General features: G+C 40.7%; 1 protein-coding gene across 1 annotated transcript; it reads left to right on the top strand.

Annotated features, from left to right (window-relative positions):
• Nucleotides 1–303: 303 nt before the first annotated feature.
• On the top strand, nt 304–11,225 carry znf281a (zinc finger protein 281a). Its single transcript, XM_084925303.1, has 7 exons — nt 304–435; nt 2,217–2,670; nt 4,297–4,398; nt 4,894–5,020; nt 6,899–6,982; nt 7,106–7,224; nt 7,338–11,225. The coding sequence occupies exons 2-7, from the start codon at nt 2,266–2,268 to the stop codon at nt 8,922–8,924; spliced, it is 2,424 nt and encodes an 807-aa protein (XP_084781429.1). The 5' UTR covers nt 304–435; nt 2,217–2,265; the 3' UTR covers nt 8,925–11,225.
• The last annotated feature ends 3,036 nt before the right edge of the window (nt 11,226–14,261 follow it).

The raw sequence follows: 14,261 nt of genomic DNA, 5'->3' as shown, positions 1-14,261 counted from the left end.
CTTTACCAATCTATATTCTTCTGTCCTATCTGGCTATTTTGTAATACCTTCAGAATTTAAAGGTGTTAAAACAAAGGCTTATACAGAAGTTGAAATGGTGTCTGTTTGATACTTTGCATAAAATACATTAATTATAGCGGATTCTCAAAAACTAATAAGGTTTATTTTGAAGGTTGTTGTTTTTTAAGACAATGAGTGATGTGAAAGTGAAAACCGAAATACTAGTACGGTAGGCTGTACGTGAACATAGGAGGTGGTTTGTTTTGTCTGTGTTTAGGACGCGTCCGCCTGCGAGACCCAGAATGCTCCGCGCCGAGCAAAGATGGAAGAACCCAGCAGCTGCGGGAGAACAATGTTTTGGCTCTAGATATTAAAAAACGGACAGCTGAGGGTAAACCACGCGAGCCAAAGCAGCAGGGTCATGGTCCTGCACCGGTAAGATAAATTTATAAAATCCAACTTTGGTTACAGGGTCGGCGGGAGCTGTGTTAGAACTCCTCGTACGGGACAGACAACAAAGCGGAGCGCAGCAACGTTACCGCTAGTTAGCGGCTAAGTTAGCCGTCTCGGCTAGTCGGGCGAGCATCATTGTTCGCTGGGGTTGTGTGGGCCGTTTGTTATGGGTCATGCCCGTGTTGTCGCTCCCATCGTTTACAATCGGTTAACTGTCCGGGAAACAAAGCCAACATTTAAAGAAGCCCCTCAATAATAGCACACGATGTAAGTTGTAGTCATTTATTTCATGTTCCCACTCAAAACAGCTTTTGTCCTTGATCATTTCTCCACCTCACAGATTTAGTTTGGCTTGTGTGTACCTCTGTGGTGATACCTGCCTCTAATTCAAATATTCAAACCCAGCGTTAAGAAAAAGTACTTAACTAACTTTGTTCAGATGCTTTGAAAGAAGTGTCTCTCTTCGTATTACAGTCGTTTTCCTGTTCGTATTCGCATCATTCGGCGTTTTTCTCATCGTAAATCTGCTTGCTGTTATTGCATGGCGATATTAATTATTGCCTGCTCCTACATCACAAAGAAGGGCCCCGCAAGAGTCGTTAGCCAGATGGTTAGCCAGGGAGCTAATTTCATAGAAGACGAACGGTAGTTTTTCTAAATGTCCATATGGGAGCACACAGTTTATCTGCTTTAGCGCATTAAAAAAAACCCATAGTTAAGTACTTCGACTAAGTTTTATTTACTTATTTATTTATTTTATTTACAAAGTTGGATTTTTGCTAGCTGAGTTGGTTATTTCTGCTAGCGTACCCCAAGAGGCTGCAGGCAGAAAGCACTCGCGGAGTGGTGAGAGACATGTTCAACATATAATTGTAATTTTGTCCAGTTGTATTATTATCCTGGGAATCATAATGTAAACAGACATCTTAGCAAATATTGGTAAAATTAGATTTGGATGTAAATAATGACGTTTTAACTCCTGATCTTGTTCAGATGCGTGCATTTGGCTCCAGCCTGAGTATGTTTACATGCACACTAATATCTTGGTTATGTGTTAGATGTAAACATCCCATTCTGGTTTCAGAAACTGGAAATACTACCTGGAGCTCTCTGTGATGGAACTTGCTTTGTGGTCTAGTACACGGTGGGTCAGATAATAAACGGGTCCTGTGTTCATGCATTATCCTCACTATGATCAAAGCTGGCATACTAGCATGTGCTCTGATCTGTTCCCCTTGGTTGCTGTTGTTTATGTAGCAGCCACGTAATTACACCATCAGCCTTTCTAATACAGCCCGTGTGAGCTCTCGTTGGCAGATAAGCTCATTCAAATAGGATGACTGGGTCAGACAGCACCATCAAACAGATTAACATACAAGTTCAATCCTGTCCCCTCTTCTCATGTTGTGGCCAGAACAGCTCTGGCTGTCACCTTTTTGTCCTATAAAATATCGAGCACGCACACAGTAATTGGGAAAAGAATTTTGCACAGTGTACCACCAGCTTATTTGCACTTGTCATTGTTCGAGACTGTAGCCTTTTGTTGACCCACAAATCGTCACTTTAATCCGACTAAGCGTCTAGTTGTGAGATCAGAGACCGTGACACCGATTCCTGTAGGCTAAGCTTAACCGGCTCCATAACTGTTGTCTATTGACTATTATTTGTATGTCCTCACATCCTGATAGCTAGTTATAGTTATCCTTTAAAGTTTATTGTGATTATGTAATATTATAGTCCTGCTGTCATTCTTTTCCTCACAGAATCACATTGATTTTCACCACATAGTTTTCCTGCCCGCCAGCCTTCACCATGAGCATCATTCAAGACAAACTAGGGAATGAATTCCTGCGCTGCAACGGGAGCATGGACTCCAGTTTTGGAGCAGGCATGATTATGTTCAGCCATCTCCCACCTGTCACCAGCTTCACACGGCTGGCTGCCCATTCCGTAATGCAGGACCTTCCACCTCAAGAAATGATCCTGAAGAAGGAGCGTGACTCCCCTGATTGCACCATGGACAACCAGGCTGGCAGCCTGGGATGTGCAGGTGTGGGAGACTATGTTCACACTATAGGTATCAAGCAGGAGAAGCTGACAGAGCACGATTATCGCTTGCCTCTCTACCCTGGTGGCCTGGTAAAGAGCACAGAGCTGCTGGAGGTGAATGTCGGTAACAACCAAGATTTATTGGTGCACGATCTCAACATGGGCAGTGTAAGTATTTCTGAGAGGATTGCAGACTGTGATTCATTTCTAGCAGTTTTGTAAGTGAATCATACATGTGTATGATTTTTTTTAAAGTTGAATTTCTTCCCATTATCAGGTTATAGATACAAATATTTTAAAAAGTCATTTAATTTATTAAAGTAATCAATGGTTTTTCTTGAAGCATTTTTGAGCCTTCGCTGGACAAAATAAGAGAACAATCACTTGCATTATTTTCTGAACTAATTACCCCCGAATGTACCAAAACAAAGATTTGCAATAACATTTAGAAATATTGAATTTTACACCATATATAACAAAGAAATTGAGCATAAAATCCTTAATTGTTTGTGCTCTAATCATAAGATGGCCTCCTTGTGGTTTTGATGAGTAAATAATATAATATTGAGAATGTACATTAGAGAAAATTGGTAATATGCATTTGCTCATGAGTGTGTTTTTAGGTCTTGGATAGTCTGATCCCCAAGTAGCGCTGCTGTGTTGTCAAGCACGTCATAAGCTGAAAAACCTGAGGTGGAAGAGCCTGACGGAAACAAGTTATATGGCAATAAATCTACTGACGGCATGAAATGCAAAGTAGTTTCTCTTTCTGGTTAGAAGGTTGACGTCATCCAGCCTCAGCATGAATGAGAACGTCGTGGCGAGGACACAGCTGTCTTGTTTGAGCACGCGCTTCATTTCAGATCTCCTTTGTGTTCATTCAGATACAAATATACACATCCATGTTCTCCTAACAATAGCAAGCTGTCAGAGTTCGCCAGTGTTGTTTATGGAAAAACAGCCAATTATTGTCTTCATTGAGCAGCATTCATTTAAAATTGATGTTTAACATTTTTTGTTACACAACATTGGGAGCCTTTAGAATCCACAGATTTTCATAGCAAGTTGCAATAAAAGACTGGTTTATAAATGTACTACTTAAAAAAAAAAAAAAAGAAATTGCTTAATAATTATCATAAGATAGTGAAAAATATTTACTTTTTACCAGATGTTTTTTCCTTTTCTGGTAATAAACCAATGCCTACAAAATGTTGTCTTTTTAAATACTCCATAGTCTAGACAAAATTGGACCCTTTTTATTTTGGTTGGACTTTCCCCAGATTGACCTAAAGACTGGGCTGATTTGAAAACAGCAGGTGCACCCACATTTGTCCCGTCAGCCTCCATATGGCAGTGAGGAGAGTAGTGTGCTTACTGGGAAAGAAATTGCAGGGCAGGAAGGCAAACAAATAGAAGAAAAGGCACTCATTTTCCTGTTCTCTGAATTAATGCCATTCGTTGCAGTGAAGTTTACTAAGAAGTTGTCATTTTGAATGTTTAGTTTGCAAAGTGTGCAGTTTCGTAAGAATAGTAGATGAAAAGTGGTGAGTTAGAGGCTGCTAAACCATAAAAGAACAATAAATTCTGCCCACTAGAACCACATCTTGCACAATCACTTTCCAAGAGACAATTACAAGAGATTGTCCAAGCGTTTTGTTTGTTTGCATGAGCAGAAAACGTGGATCTGTTTGCGTGATAGTTTGAGACTGCAGGCCTTTAACCTTCAATCAAGTGATTTTTCTTGTCATGGCTCGCTCTCACGGCCCTCTCCCTCTCCTATTGTCATCCTCACAGCTGCCAAGTCAGTTAGAAAAGGAGCCCACTGGGAAAAAAGGTCGAAGGTCAAATGGTGATGGACAGGAGGGTAAAACAAGAAAGAAGAGAAGTGACGCAAAGGTTTGTCTTGTATTTATAAAACTGTGAATGCAACCATATTTTAGTTAGTCCTCATCACATCAATAATTATTACAAAGAACATACAAGTGTGCTAATTTGCTTTTGGCAGAAACAAAAAAAAAAGAATGTCGGGGGGGCATAAAAAGATGATTGGCACAAAGTATTTTGTCTATTTCAATCAATTTTAATCAAAGCAATGCAAAGTGAAGTAATACAATCACTTTACATTTAATACAGTTTTGTTACTGGACCAGAGATTTCAATGTATTTACAAACATCTGTTCCATTTCAATTCTGTTGTGAGTTACATGGAGCTTTAAGTGCAAGTCAGACTTGAGTTTAATGTTGAAAAAATAGATTATGCGTTTTGAATTAGAAGACTTTACCAATTGCAAAAAAGTGCAATATTTTTCAGACAGTGATATTTTAGATACATTCTGTAGAGAAAGGTGGCTAATTGTTACCCATCCCCCTCTCTCCTGTATTGTTCTATAGCAGTCAGTGATGCTGGATGCAGATGGAGGTAACCTGTCTCCAGGGTCCAGGCCTCACATGTGTGAACATTGCAATGCATCCTTCAGAAGCTCCTATCATCTACGCAGACACGTTCTCATTCACACAGGTATTGTAGTGTGTCGATTTCACCACAGTGCTTAGATTTTTCTGTTCTGTGCATTTCCTTGTGGGTTATCTCAGTGGTTAGCACAATAAATACAAGGAAGGAAATGATGATGTGTTTGGCAGATGCTGCATTGGCCCATGCATCGTAGCTTATTGCCTTTCTACTGTAATATTATCTTCAGATAGTTCTTTGTCCAGTATTTACTAAGTGCTTTGGATTAATCAAATCTATTGAATTTGCTTCATTTAATAGAGGTTATCCCAGGCCATGAGCTTCACTGCTATCCTAACATTCAGGTTGTTTTAGATGCTCTTTGTTCGTGAAAGGCAAACACAAATATGATGCAAGGCCTATCCTCTACCTGTACAGCCTTTTATCACTACTCATCATAGGGGAACCCATGCCTTTTTTCTATAATTAAGCTTAATTGTAAATGTGTTGTTTGCTGCTTACAAGGGCACAGGATCGCACTAGCTGCCACTTCTAAATTAAATCCATCTTCTTTTAAGGTTTTGTATTACAGTTTCTGGTTACAATAAAGCTTAATCCACTTGCTGATTGAAGTTCCTGTAAATAAAAATAAAATCCCTGTATGTGTGCATAAGTGCACATGCTGGTTAATCTTTCTGTCTCGTTATCAAGTAAAATATAATTTGGCTCCTCCAGACCTTGTCTGAGAAATGTTTTATTTCCTTTGTTTGCTCTTTGTCTGAATGTTTAGCTGTGGTGTGATAAATGTATCGTCATAGACTATAGGAAATTGATTAAAACAGCAGGCCAGGAGCTAGTGTTAATGTGCCAGATCTCCTTTGGGGTGTACAGAGAGAAAACCCAAATTTCTATTGTAGAATTTGATGTGGAAGATCATCCCTGAAGTGCCAAGTGCAGAAGGGGCAGATTTTAGGAGTTTTCTGTTGAGGAGTCCAGGCTTTAAGGTGGCACATTTGATGAGGAGCATACCATAAGCATTATGTCATTAATGGGATTTTTGCTTCGTGAGTTAATCTACAGAGGTAAGGCTGACAATGCAGAGTTCTACTACGCACTAAGGTGTACCTTACATATCTCCCCATCCGTCCACTTTGTGTCACTTAATTGTGTCCGTATCATGTGGGTAGCAGCTAAGCAGAGACTATCATTCATTGGAAACGACCTGGATTGTGTGTACCAACATGAGGTGGGTCTAAAGCGCAGAAGTTTTTGACCTGCACAAACATCCAGCTGATTCTCCAAATTTTCCTCCTTCCTTGAAAATGAAAATGAAATTCACATTTAGTGTTTTGGCTTAATGGAGGTACACTAGTGGAGATTGCAGACGCATAAGTACAAGAGGTCAGATCAGGACTTCCACAGCACTTTCTAAAAGTGGCAGGTGTGCTGAAAGTCATTCTGTATTTTCAGGAAGAGGATTTTTAAGTTGAGATTTGTCATACTTGAATACATTTAAATTGAGAATAGTCTTTGATTTTTGTGCGCTGCTTCCTTTTTAATAAACAGACCTCATACATGACTTTTATAAAAAGAAAAGTTAGAGAAGAAGTTTTTCTTTCTCTCCTCCTTAAAACAATGGGCTTTACTCTAAGAGACAAAATTGAGAGAATAAAATATGGTAAGCACCTCTGAAATCCAGTGCCGTGTGTTGCAATAGCAGTGACACACCCACACACACACATTTTGTGTTGAGTGAGCCAGGTATTTGTTCAAGCTGCCAGACTGTCAAAGTTGAATAAACACCTTTATGACACACAGACAGCTTGTAAATACTGTCCTCAATTGCGTAAGCTGTGCATGGGTACGTGTTGTGTGTATATCCTGCTTTAAAGAACTATATCACATGAGTTATTATAACATCACAGTGATCATGTGATCTTATTTCAGGTGAAAGACCCTTTAGATGCACTCAGTGCAACATGAGTTTCATTCAGAAGTACCTTCTCCAGCGACACGAGAAAATCCACAGTGGTGAGTAATTTATGACAACTAATCATATGACCCAGGGGCCTAATGCAAACTCAAGAGTCATTATGTGTTTTTTACCACACTAAAGGATGACTAACCTATAGAGTGGCTGTTTTTGTGTAACAGGAGAGAAGCCATTTAGCTGTGACCAGTGCAACATGCGGTTTATTCAGAAATACCACATGGAAAGACACAAAAGGACGCACAGTGGAGAAAAGCCGTACAGATGCGAGACCTGCCAACAGGTTTGTGAACTAATTAAAGCCTCCTCTTTGCTATCCATCAAAAGGGTTTATTGGTACTGTTGTTATTTTAAAATAAGTTCAGTCATTTTTAAATGCAACTCGTGTTGTTTCAGTATTTTTCTCGGACAGACCGACTGCTTAAGCACAAGCGAACCTGTGGAGAAGCCATAAAGAAGGGGCTGGATCCTGGGATGATGGACTTGAGTTGTGTAGAAATGGGTAATGGCAGCTATGGGATCACTCAGGGAAATGCTGGGAGTGGCGGTAGGAAGAGGGGAAGGTCTAAAAATTCTGGAGAGGGAGGGGAGCGCAAAAAGAAGAAGGGAGATGGAGGGGGGTTGAGGGCATCCCACATGCATGGGGCTGTATCTGGAGGCTATACTATCCATGAATACTCACTGGAGAATCAAGCGGTTTCTTCCTCTACTGAGCCAGACCCTAGAATGCAACAAGGCCACAACGGCCAAGCTCCAAAGATGGCATTCAAAAAGGCCAATCGTAAGGGCTTGGATAAAGCAGGTCTGGGACAGGTCAAAGCAGGTACGTTGGAGCAGGGTGGGGGTATGGATGGCCTTGGGCTCCTGCAGGGTAATGGGGCTAAAGTCGGACCCGCCAGCAGCAATTACGATGACGCCATGCAGTTTCTGAAGAAGCGTCGCTACCTTCAAGCAGCAAACAATGCAAACGCCTCGGGACCTCCTGTAGCTGGAGGATCTAGCACTGAGTATGATGTAAGCATCCACTTGTCTTCCCAGCCTTCTGTAATCCAGGGTGGCATTTCTGGTGTAATGGACAGCGATGCTTCTCTTAGTCTTGACAAGTCAGGGATCCCTGATGAAGTGTTGCAGAGTCTGCTGGACCATTATGCCCAGAAACCTGATAACTCACACCAGGATGTTCACTTTGACATCAATGACCAACATGTGGCACTGAACCCTACCACATCTGATGGTGCTGACATCAGCCACAACACCAACACACCCAGCCCATCAGGAGACAAGACTGTGATGATGCACGAATACTCCCGCTTCCTGCTGCAAGCTTTGGAGCGCACCAGCCACAGTGCAGGCTTCCCTCTGGGACCTCCTGCCTCAGGACACTTCACTGGTTCCCACCCAGGAAATCCCATCTACGCTGACAAGAACATCTACACTACGTCCCCACTGGAGTGCGGGTTTGGCCAGTCGCTGCCTTCGCTGTCCTCCTCTGTGCCAAAGTCTCACTTTGCGATGCTGACAGGCTCCTCACCACAGCACAGCTTCCACCTGGGCAGCCTGGAGGCCTCCACACACCAGCAGCTCACCCCTTCTCAGGAGCTCACCGAACAGATGGAGAAACAGCACTCCTCCACTCCCCCTTCATCCTACCAGATCAGCCCATCTGACCTGAGTAGCCAGAAGGACCACCCGCCTGTCAAAAATGGTACAGCGGCAGCCTACCCTCTGGCCCCCTCGCAGGATCTGACCTCTCTGGACTCCTCTAAGCCTTCCTACCAGATTGAAAACTTTGCCCAGGCCTTTGGCTCCCAGTTTAAGTCAGATGGCAGAGGCTTGTCTTACGGCACTGACTCTGGCGGGGAGGTGGATCACAGGATACGGACACCTGTGTCTGAATTCTCAGGGTATAGTAGTTTGTTATCTGATGTCAATGAGCCAGTAAGTACAGGTTCCAAAACTCCGACAAGCCAAAGCTACAGATGAGAGCCTGAGAACGAGTAAATGCTCTGTTGTTAAAGTTGATGTCCTTATTTTAATTTTTCAGTGCTCCTATTTTATTATTATTGTTATTTTTTTTAAGTGACATCTATATTTTAATTATACTGATGCTTTGTCTTTGTGCCCACTCCTCTTCCTGCAATGAGCCTGGAAGGCTTCCTGCAAATGCAAGTTTTTTTATTATTTTTTTTAAGTATCTGTAATTTTAAGTTAAATATGTACTTTACTGTTTATTCTGGTCACATTAGTGACATTAGGTTTGGTCATTAATTATGAACTTTTTCAGTAAGTGTAGGGTAAGAGCCAGACGTATTTCTTTTTCAACGAGCTGAAGTGTTTGAGCAATCAACTTTACAACATAGAAATAACCACAATGGCAGGGATTAGCCCAGAATAAAACTAGCAAAAAAAACAAAACAAAATAAAACATGTGTTTGTCTGTTACAAGGTTAAAGTATTACTCAGGAAAAAGTGAGAAAGGAGAGGCTTACGAGGTGCAGTGAGCACTCTTTTCAGAAGTGTAAATTTGCGACTTCAAAGATGATATTTCTTATGTTTTATTACTTGTTGAATGAGTGTGACATAAACTGACTGCTGCCAGCTCACTTGAACACTGAGAACACTTTCTACTTGGCTATATAGAGATTATGGTACTTTAATGTCAATGTGAAACTCATGTTTGCTTCAATAAGGGCCATATATAAATACATATATCTATATATATATATTTATAAAAAATATATATTATGTAAAAGAACAGTTTTAATCATTCTGGGCATCTTCCAGTCCAAATTGAGGAAGAAAGGGGGCTGGTTCAGGGGTCAAACGTTGTCCTTGGTGTGTTTTTGGAGAACAAAAATGATGTTAAGGCTTTTCTTTGGCCAATAGAGGTTGCTGTTGGACAGCGATAGAATGGCCTTCCCCTTTTCCTCTTCTGTTCTTCCTCTTATTTCAATTAGCACTTTGAACCGATTTCTTACATTGAGTAAAGTACCACGTCGGATCAAGGAAGCTCAAACATCAGACATGTTGTATGCAGATGGGGGTTCTTGGGGCTGAGCATATGGGATGAGGGGAGGGTTGATATGGGAAAACTGGGATTTGATCTTTCTCCTCCTGTTTTTAGGGAGGGGTTAGAAATGCTAATATTTAATTGGGATAATGTAAATGTAATTCAAACCCCCTAGTTTTAGTTTGACTTGTTACTCAAGTTTATCAGCTTTGCTTTCATATTGACTTTAATGACAAAATGTGATAGTGATCAAGTATTTCTTCAGCTCAGAAACATGTATACACATAGAGAAATGTGTTGTATACTTTTAGAGCTTTTGCTTGTGCTGGCAGTACCAAGCCTGTTTGTCCTGTTAGAAATTGGGTGCCTATTCCTTAGAAGTACAGCAACAAAATATTGTCTCGTAAATGTTTAATGTAATTTCTCGCTGGTTTGAAAATGTACTTTATGTAAAGACAACAACATAACAATAATTGCGCTGTCTTCCATAGAAACGACTGGCCCCGAATGCTGGAAATTATATCACTTTGCTGACCGAGTCGCTGAACCCCTTTGTGCCCTAATGGCCTCATTTAAGCAATCATCAAACATGGCAGACTGAATGCAATGCTGTAATATCTGAAATAATATGTTGCCATGTTGAGGCAAGAATTTGCCTCACGTATACCTCATATCACAGTAATCCAGGGACAAAAGGAGTAACGGTGTGACGTATGTAGCAGAAATGCTGTTGTGTGTGGAAAAACGTCATGATTCTGTGCGACTGTTTTAAAACATTTGTGTACATGACATTTGTACATGTGACCCATTAAGATGCTGTTTCTGTAAATGTCTCTTGCCAACCAGTGTTCAGTCTCTTAAGTTCAACCTCCTCTCGCCCTCACATCTTATTTTTGCCATATTGTTTCGGTGTTCTTGTTTACAAAAAATGTACGAAACACTACACATTACTGAATTGTTACCCCTGTATAAAATTTCTTTTGCTACCCTTTTTTTTTTTTTAATAACAGCCGGATGTTTGCAGCTGATATCTTTCACTTTTATGTTCTTTCAAGTTCATGTGACACATTTCGCGAGGCTGATTGTCCAACGAATTAAGAACTGACAGTAGGAGAAAAATAATAAAAACTGTTACCAAGAAAACTGATTTGTTTCAAAGTTCTTATCAAATGTGTAGTTACTCATAATGAAGATCTTGGCACATTAGTGTAGTGTAATGCATAAGAGGCTTACTAAAGCTAGATAGAAAGATAGACATCACCATCTAGTGACACCAAGCAGTTCTTTAAATAACTAATTTTTTTGGAAGGGGTGGGGCGGGAGTTGCATAAACACCACGGACTCTAAAATGAGTTTGATAGATCATGTGTTTGTGATTATATGATTGTCATTTTTGACAAAGCATATAATAATTAAGGCTGGATCAGGTGACCCTGAATCGTCCCTTAGTTATGCTGCAGTAGTCCTGGGCAACTGGGACCTTCCAATGATGCCCTTATTTACTCACTGTGTTTATACACCACTCTGCTTTTTAATCATTAGTTATTATTAATCACTGGCTCTCTTCCACAGCAGCTCTTTTGTCCTGTCTTCCTCCCCTCATCCCCAACCGGTCATGGGCAGAGGATTGTCCCTCCCAAAGGTTTCTTCCTGTTGAAGGGGAGTTTTTCTTTTCCACTGTCAACAAAATACTTGTTCATAGGGGGTCGTCTGATTGTTGGGCTTTTCTCTTTATTATTGTTGTGTCTTTACAATACAAAGCACCTTGAGGCCACTGTTGTTGTGACTTGGCACTACATAAATAAAATTGAATTAAATTGTGTTCAGGAAACAGATTTGTAACCAGTGAGTTCCTAAGGAGGCATAATGGGAAGATTAGTTTGCTAATGAAAGATGAATCAGATTACATTCGATACACTGGTGTACATACACTCACGGGACACAGGTTGCCAGTAAATGGACTGATTCTTATGTAGCACTTTTCTACTCTCCCGAAGTACTTAAAACGCTGTATACAACATGCCCCATTCACACAAGCACTTCTAAACTCAAGTGCAAACTAATAAACATTCACACACATTCACACTCCGATGAACACATCGGAGGGCAACTAGGGGTTAGTATCTTGCCCAAGGATGTTTGGAATGCAGACTGGAATTGAACCACGAACCTTTCACTCAGTAGCGGATCTGCTCTAACACCTGAGCCACACTCACCCCAGTACCAGGTTGGACCCACTTTTGCCTTCAGAACTTCTTTAATTCTTTGTGGTATAGATTCAACAAGATGCAGCTTTAATCTGAGATGTTGGTCGAGGTTGACATGATGGTATCACAGTCCATTCATGATGGAACGCAGGTTTTCATCTTTATGCAACATTCTGACCTTTTAATCCAAATCCTGCATCAGGCTGAGAAACAACAGACCAGCCAACATTTTTCCAGTCTTCTGTTGTTCAGTTTTGGTGAGCCTGTGGAAACCACAGCCTCGGCTATCTGTTCTTAGCTGACAGGAGTGGCACCCATGTGGTCTGATGCTGGAGCCCATCTACTTTAAAGTTCAAAATGTGGTGTGTTTAGAGATGCTGTTCTGCATATGTTGGTTTTAATGTTTGAGTTACTTTTACCTTACTAACAGCTTAAAATGGTCTGGCCATTCTTGTCTGACATCAGCAAAGTGTTTTCAACTAGAGAACTGCCGCTTGCTGGATATTTTATTTTTTGGACCCTTCTCTATAAACCGTAGAAATGTTTGTTTGGGTAAATCCCCAAAATATCGGCAATTTCTCAAATACACAGACCATTCCATCTGGTAACAACAACAGCAAAGTCACTTTTATGACATTTCTTTTCCATTTTGTTGCTTGCTTTGAACTTCGGCAGGTTGTGTTGACCATGGCTATATGCCTAAATCCACTCAGCTGCTGCCATGTGATTGGCTGATTACACATTTGAGGTAACAAGAAGTTGAACAGGTGTACCTAACAAAGTAGCTGGTGAGCATATATGACAGAAAAAAAAAAGGAAAAGCAGCAGTAAATCGTGTTTTGTGGACAATTGAAGAATCCTTTTACTTCTGTTTGTCCACATCTGTCACTTTGCGTGACAGCTTAAATGACATGGCACAGATTGTTTTAAATGCCACGAACATTCAAAACTATACTTACTTTGACTGGGTTACAAACATCTGTGTGTTATTGATGATAGACTACTACTGTGGAAGTAAACGGATTTGAGGCACTGTGTGCTTCAGATGAGAATAACCTTTAACTTTACCTCAGGGGAGGGTGATACTTCTCATTTCCCCCTTATTACCTATGAGGGGAATTAAACTGCTTCCTTATATAGAAATGGGAACCAGACTGTTTTTCTGTCACCACAAACAAAACTTAGCCGACTTCTAGGTGAAGTTTACCTAGGTTATGTTGTCCACACCCAGACTTACTAGCTCCATCTTGTTAATAAATTACTGGATTTTCTATCAAACAATGGCAGATGTTCCCATTCAGTTGATTTATTTCAAACTTTGACGTTACCATAGGGTCATTATTGATGCTGAATTGTTGAAAGGAAGACCTAAATGCTGAAGCAATGAATTTGTGGGCAGAAGTGATGAAATTTTATTAGTAAAGTCATGTGTTGCTCGGAAAAGCAGTAACCTACAGCATTGTTGCGTTTGGCTGAACAGTTGTTAACCCTGTGGGAAGGTTGGCAAACAGGCTGTGAACTCTGTCCTATGTGCTCTTGTTGACTCCTCCTGCTTTCAGAGGATGCAGATCTGTTGGAAGGGTGGATGAGAGAGTGACGTGCATGATGTTCTTATCTGTAGAGCTGAGAAATGGCCACCTATTGCATTGTGTACTCAGTGAGATAGCGTATGGGGAAATACAGCAATAAAGAGAGGGAGTGAGTTTTAAAGAGGCTGTCTGTTCTGTGGCTGTCTCCTTCACAGTGACAGATCATAATGACTTTGGGGACTCAGATGTTCCTCGTGTCCATATTTCAGGTTTGAGAATAGGATGAACAGATCCCTACAAAGAAAAGAAAGAAAACAAATAGTCACTGTACATAACTGACATTTGTTTTGTAAAGGACAAATACACCAAATTATGTTAGAAAGCAAGCAACGCTACATGAAAGCTAGAGTTTGATTTTAGGGTATAACTGTTTTTGTGAAAGTACTACTTCAGCTCGTGTTCAGTAAAATAATCATGTGTGTGATTATTAGGGCTGCATTGACAGATCAGTGAATGTCCTCATGTTTCTTGTGAGACTCACATGTTGATGTAAATCACAATGCAGGAGGGATGC

Source organism: Perissodus microlepis, chromosome 4, assembly GCF_051167445.1.
Source record: "Perissodus microlepis isolate ML-2025 ecotype Zambia chromosome 4, ASM5116744v1, whole genome shotgun sequence".
NCBI classification, from domain to species: Eukaryota; Metazoa; Chordata; class Actinopteri; order Cichliformes; family Cichlidae; genus Perissodus; species Perissodus microlepis.
The sequence above is the reverse complement of the archived record's forward strand: the minus strand, read 5'-3'. Positions and strand labels throughout refer to the sequence as shown.